Genomic DNA, 7,254 nt, shown 5'->3' with positions numbered 1-7,254 from the left:
CTCTGCCTAAATTGGCATTCCTGACCTAAAGCTACATATGAGCAAAACAAGAATCTGTTGTAAACTTTCTTTCCCTCATAGTAACTCTAAATTAGGTAATTGACTTTTTTTAGTAACCATACAATGATTTTACTGATGTCCACATCTCTCTCATAAGACTCATAATGAGCAATGACATTATTGAAGATAACAACTTAAAGTTTATAAAAAGATCGTAATATCTTTAGAATGATAAATCTGCAACAGATAAACCCTTTTATTTAATTTTAATACTGTCCACTATTATTCAATAAAAATCCGCACGTGTTTTTTTTTAAATAAGTCCATATTTTATTAGATGCATAAATGTCTAAAAATGCCTAGTTGTACTCAACATAACCAGAGTGCCAAAGGGTCTTTTAAAAATCAGACTATAATCCAGTACAGTACAACACTCTTACACGTAGCTCAATCAAATAGCTAGCCCCAGTAAATAGTCTTGAGCACCTAGCTACTTTTAAATGTGTGATTTTATGATCAGTGTTAAATCTGACAAAACATATTCTAGAGAAATGGCTAGTTTGCAATTAACTTACCTAAAAAGGTAAAAAGTAAAGGCCCATGTAGATGGTCTCTACGGAGATCCTCCGGAACAAGCTCGAAGGGCCGAATTTCTGGTTTCTATGTTTCTAAAACATGACTTGAATTAATTGGACTAAATTTGGTTTCTATTTTGGACTAGAATGAGGGGGTCACATTGTGCATAACATGATGGTGAAAGACTTTAGAATTGAGAAATTCCTTTTCCATGCAATGGCAAGGGCTGGTTTTAAAACTCAAAGACGGCTGATCAAATGGGTCTACTGGGCCACTGGGCCTACTGTAATGGTAAATACTTTCATGTGCAACACCAGAAAGGAATTAATTATTCAATTATCGCCTCCTACCTCAATGTACTTTTTAGTCACATAATCAGATTCAAAGCACATCACATTGCTCTATTTAGTTATTGTTCCAGCATGCAAAGGCAAGAGAATCTTCACAAAGCAGGGGAAAAAGTGAATCTGTTAACTGACTTTTCTATGAAATTAAGTTCAGAAATAAATACTGTTTTTAATTATACCTCCCCATACACATTTTTCTTTGGTGAAACACGTTCCAATAGTCGTCATTTCTGAATTTTCACTCTATGATCATCCATGACAAAATGAAAACAAAATTTATAAATAAATCTTATTCACAAAATATTCAAATACTTCAGCATGAAAATTAAACTCACGGGATGACAAAGATACAGAATTCCATGTCAAACACAGAAATTCTCTTAAATCTGCTATACATTTCCTGTATATTTACTGGGATATTTCAACGTAACCAGGTCACAAACAGTCAAATAAGGTTTGTTAACTAACTTGTACTCAAGTTAAAATATAGATCAACAATCTATAAAGTCAAAAATTCTTATCCTTTCTTAGTCACTGCAGATATTTGCTGAGCAAATATTTTATTGAATTTCGGATACTGACTCACATTTAACATTTTTAGTCAAATATCTATTATTTAGTTACTGGTTTGTTTCAGAAAATCAGTACATAAAAGCTAGGTTCTAGGTTATCTCTATACTGTAATGGTGTTAATTCTGTTTTTTGGTTAGAAAATAAGTAAACAGAATAGCTACAAAAATGCTTCCCTTCTATACAATTCAAATGCACTTTTCAGTGGGGAATCCACTTTTTTCCACAGTGATGTATCATGATGGTGTCCTTGAATTGCTTGTTCATATAGCTGGATCAGTGAGATCCATATTTGTTCCAAAAAGGTCCACTAGTTGCTCCTCATAATTTGCAATGTTTCTCTTCATAATATCCATACAAGGACCAAGCAGTCGCTCAAACGCTTGCACATCCATAACTGTGAAAAAATAAATAGCCAAACACAAAAACAAGACATTATTCTAGATTGAAAAAGCTTTGCTGCTGACATTCACTATCTATTTGGTCATATAAACCAAATGGTCCTCAAACTAAGGTCTGCAGAAGCCTGGGGCACTGTTGGCAACTGCCATGGGTGCCATAGTTAAGCGTGTGGGCAAATGAGCACGAATGAGAAGCGGATTTCTGTTCCCTGCCCGAGCGGGAAGGATAGGCAGACTCTGCAGTGAGAAGCAGGAATACCCATCCCACTGTCAAGCTGCGAATAAATAACCAGTTTCTTAAAAGCATTTTTATACACAAACCAAAATACAACCACTGCTCATTCCATTTAGGCTTTAGACCATAGTCCAGAATTGAAATAGCTGCATTCCATGCATTAGTATTTTAGAGAATGCATTAAAAATATGCCTCCAGAAATTAATACCAATTACTCCACTAACATACTACACACGTCAAAAGTTAAGTCCGCCTCTGAAATGTTCCATGTTGTGATCGGAGTCCTGAGCTTTAAAAGAAAGTTCCACCAAAGGGGAATTGCTTCCCAAAATAAATGGGGGTTAAAAAGAAAACAACAAAAAAATATCAGTTTGCACAAAGAAACAGTTCCTCTTGGATCTCCCCCCGCCCCGGCCCCATAACACCCAAATATTACACTTAACTTATGTATTGTAGAAGGCAAGAAACCCTGCACTGATGAAGGAAGGAATGCATTTATTGTTTCCTTCTCAATGTACAAATTCCTACTGTATATGGTTCCATAGGTTCTGGTAGATCTTTAATGTCCTGCCTGGTGCTCATTTCCCAAGTGAGCCCATACAGTTGAGCATTGGCAGGCTGTTTAGCAACAGCAGGCATCTTAATTGAACCCCATCCTGTCCTCATCTGACGTCCACATATCCATAAATACCCGTATGGACCTGTGATCCAAATAGCCTATGTTGTAAATACTATGTAAACTGATTAAACACAGCTGGTAAAACAATTTCCCCAATACAGTCCTGCCCAATTGTTATCCCAAATGACCAATTACTTGCTTCAATGCATGTTGCAGTCACTTGGAGATAAAGAGGCCGGTCTCCTGTTGTGAATTTATTAACTGTTTTTCCTTTAAATTGCCCTGACATAATATGAACAGAACCAGGAATAGGCCACATGACTCCTCCAGCATTGTCTGCCATTCACAAGGAGTGGATTGTCTCCCTTCACTCCACTTCGTGCCTGAACCCCACATACCCCTCAATTCTTTCAGTGTCCAATAATCTATTAGTCTCCATCTTTGAACATATTCAACGATGGAAGATCCACAGCTCTCTGGAGTGGAGAATTCCAAACATTGTGAAAAGTTCTCTCACCTCCGACTGAAACGGCTCACCCCTTATCCAGAAACCAGTTGAAGGTTCTCCAGCCAGAGAAAACAAACAGTCTCTCAGCATCTGCATTGTCAAGCCTTCTCAGTATTTTGTACAATTTAAACAGATCACCTCACTCCATAGAATATAGGCCCATTGTAATCAGTCTTTTCTTAGAATAACCCTTTCATACAAGAAGCTGCTATGAATTGGAAGCAAAACTGTAAATGGGATTAGGATAGTGGTAAGTTTCACATTGTACATAGAATTTTAAAAAAAAATTATTTGTGGGACATAGGCGTCGCTGGCCGGCCAGCATTTATTGCCCATTCCAAGTTGGCCTTAGAAGGCAGTTGAGAGTCAACCACATTGCTGTGGCTCTGGAGTCACATGTACACCAGACCAGGTAAGGACGACAGATTTCCTTCCCTAAAGCACATTAGTGAACGAGATGGGTTTTTCCGACAATGGTTTCATGATCATCAGTAGATTCTTAATTCCAGATTTTTTTTGTACTGAATTCAAATTCCACCATCTGCCGTGGTGGGATTCGAACCTGGGTCCCTGGAACATTAGCTGAGTTTCTGGATTAATGGTTTAGTGATAACACCACTAGGCCTTCGCCTCCCCTGAAATGCCTGTAATGTAAGACGTGGGCCTTTGTTTCTATTGGCGTAGCACCACATTACGTTCCATAATTTTATAAATTGCTTCAATTTATCTGTAGCATTCATGGAAGTCCTTTCTCATCATGCAATAACCAGAGAGACAGCCTGCACTATAACATCAGCATCAAAATGAGTAGAATAAATTACAAACCCCAGATTACAGATAGCCAGCCTAAAATTTCAGCTCAGTGCCTGCTCCTTTAAACCACCTCTTAATGCACTTTTCATGTGACAGTTGATTTCCAGTTTTTTAAAAAATTATTTTGGCAGGAACACATGTTTTAAGGTTTTAAGAAGAGGTGTATCTAATGATGGATGATGTTTCAGTATCGCCCTTCCTAAGAACTGTTTTAAGATTTTGCTTTTGATATATTTGCTGTCTTCACTTCCAAAATGAATTCATGATGGCTAAATCAGCAAACACAAATCTGCCAATCCTGCACTTCTCTCTGCATTACAATGGGATCCAGGATAGGGAAAGTTGGGATAATGGGCAGGATCTTTCAGCCAAGTTTGCCCCAAGACCAGAAATCCCCAACCGAGTTCAACGGACCTTTGCATGGTCTGCCAAATTTTCTGTCCTGCCCGCTATGATTCCGGTGGCGGGCAGAATGGGAAAATTCCATCCAAGGAGTTTCAATTTCCAATGAAAGGAGCTGGGACCTGTAAAACTGTATTGCAATCTTTATAACTACTTAATTTTCATACTTGACCCTGGCAGGATTTATTTTTGATTTGGAAGACAGATTACATAAACCTTTAAAATGTCAGAAATAATGCCTGCTCTTGAACATGACAGGAACCTATATTGAACTACCCTATCATGTGACTTAAATATCGGAGATCTTACATGTCAGCTTCATTGGTGTGGGGTCACACTTATGAAGAGGTTGTCAGGTACTGCTAGCTGCATCAATTTGCAATAATGCATTTGTAATGCCTCAACCATTATTCGATGAACAGCAAACTCTGCAAAGACCAAAGATTAAACTGTAAATTTCCTGGTCCACATGGTCCATTTCATATTGGGCAATGCCTTGACCAGTCAGGGTTAAGCTATGGTGTATAACAAAGCTGGGCAGTTATCTGTCAGTCACCATCAACTGGTGCATTCTCCATGGCAATGGCTCTAACCAATCGGAGTCCACTCGCCATTCTCCTCTCATTAGTATAAATTGTTGTTTTTCCCTTAATGCTGGTATTCTTGCAGTGTGTTCTGATGAGTGCAAGATAGAAATGTCTTTTTTTCAGCATGTGTGTATCATATTTTCTGAGCAATCAAAGGAGCACATTGAAGTAGACCTAATTCACAATTTTAGAATCGGTGGCATCGAGATTAGTTACCACATCTACTGAGATATAACTCTCTCATCTGGTTTCTTGTCAGGAAAAATATCACACAGTAAATTAGTATACCAGGACACACACTGTGCCCTAGAGTTCCAACCGTTTCTCTCTATTTTAATAGTATACTGTTTTTCTATTCTTTGTGCCAAATTGGACAAGTTCACAATTCCCACATTATCCACCATCTGCCAAATAGTTGCCCACTCACTTAAGCTGTCTACAAAGGGATTGAGGTAGGTTATGTCCTCTTGACAACTTTCTTTCTATCTTTGTGTCATCAGCAAATTCAGCTACTATAAATTTGGTCCCATCATCCAATCCTCCTTCCGCCCTGCTTATCTAACCCAATGTGCACGTCATTCTGTTCCCTTTTCCCTCATTCACATATCTAACTTGGTCCTGAATGCATTTATGCTATTCATCTCAACTACTCCATTTGACAGCAAGTTTCACATTGCAACCATACTCTGGGCGATCAAAGCTCTCCTGAATTCTTCACTCACTTTATTAGTGACCATCTTATATTTATTGCCCACAGTTTTGAACTCTCACAAGTGAATGCATCTGCATCTATTTTCAAGACCTCTAATTGTATCATTCCTCAGCCTGCTGTTTTCTGGAGAAAATAGCCCCAGTCTGCTCAGCCTTTCCAGATCATTATAGCTGCCCAGTTCTCGTTTCATCTTTATGAATTTATTTTTCATTTTCTTCAGTATGTCTATATCCTTTTTGTAACACGGAGGCCAGAATTACACGCATCATTCCAAGTCTGGTCTAACCAATACATGTTTAACCACGGGCAGCATTTTCCAGCTGTTCTCGGTGGTGGCACTTTCCGGCTCCCCAGCTTTGCTTGGAAGTTCTATTCTTCTAAAGCAATACATCTGGGTTACATTTAGTCCATGAAATTTCTAGCCTCTGTGAACAACATTCACTTGCTTTGAAGCAATTCAATAGAAAGAAATCTCCCCCCCTCCCCTCCCACAACCTTCCCAGCTATTTTTTAAAATGCCCCATGAACTGTAGAAGATTTACCTAAACATTTCACATTTCCTACAGCAAATGCAGAAGCTGCACGGGGCTGATTCGCAACCAAAGCAAGTTCTCCAAAGTACTGCCCTCTTGAACAGCGAGCTATTTCCACTCCACCATCTGCATCAGATTTGGTCTATATTAAAAGAAACCAAAAAAAGATGATCTTTCAATGCATTAGTCCCATGTGTAAATAAAGTTTGAAGAAACAGAAATAGAAAATGGTGGCAACACTCAACAGATCAGGAAGCAGCTGCGGAGAGAACAGAGGAATTAGCATTTAGATCGTGAAACATATAACAGAATAAGAGTTGAATTCTGACAAAGCGTTCATGCCCCCAAACCTAAATGCCTCCATTCTTTTCTCTCCACAGATACTGCCCAACTTTTTATTTCGGAGATGAGCTTCCAATCACAGATTCACACCATCACCAAGACCGCCTACTCCCACCACCAGAACATTACCCAGCTTCACCTACTGCAACTCAACTGCTGCTGAAACTCTCATTCATACCTTTGTTACCTCTAGACTTTATTATTCCATTGCACTCTGGTTAGCCTCCCACATTCTACCCTCTGTAAACTGGAGGGCATCCAGAACTCTATTGCCCATGTCTTAACTCTCAAGTTCTATTCATCCATCACCCCTGTGCTCACTGACCTACATGGGCTCCCAGTCAAGGAACATCTTGATTTTAATATTCTCATCATCCTTTTCAAATCCCTCCGTGGCCTTGTCATTCCCCATCTCTGTAATCCCCTCCAGCCCCAGAACCATCTGCAATATCTGCACTCATCTAATTCTGGCCTCTTCAGCATCCCTGATTTTAATTGCGTCACCATGGATCATAGAAATCATAGAAACCCTACAGTGCAGAAGGAGGCCATTCGGCCCATCGAGTCTGATGACCGTGTTTTCAGCTGACTAGGCCCCCAGGCTTTGGA

General features: G+C 39.2%; 1 protein-coding gene across 2 annotated transcripts in view; it reads right to left on the bottom strand.

The window, feature by feature from the left end:
* Nucleotides 1-315: 315 nt before the first annotated feature.
* LOC144507571 (cAMP-dependent protein kinase type II-beta regulatory subunit-like) overlaps nt 316-7,254 on the bottom strand; it is a 99,723-nt gene continuing 92,784 nt past the window's right edge. For both annotated transcript variants that reach the window (XM_078234719.1, XM_078234718.1), the window contains exons 10-11: nt 6,313-6,445; nt 316-1,890 (exon numbers count right to left, since the gene is read on the bottom strand). In XM_078234719.1, the coding sequence (XP_078090845.1) occupies nt 1,757-1,890; nt 6,313-6,445 (267 nt within the window). In that variant the 3' untranslated portion in view covers nt 316-1,756. The remainder of the gene's footprint in view (nt 1,891-6,312; nt 6,446-7,254) is intronic.

This window comes from Mustelus asterias, chromosome 19, assembly GCF_964213995.1.
Source record: "Mustelus asterias chromosome 19, sMusAst1.hap1.1, whole genome shotgun sequence".
NCBI lineage: Eukaryota > Metazoa > Chordata > Chondrichthyes > Carcharhiniformes > Triakidae > Mustelus > Mustelus asterias.
Note: the sequence above shows the minus strand (reverse complement) of the source record. Positions and strands in the feature narration are given on the sequence as shown.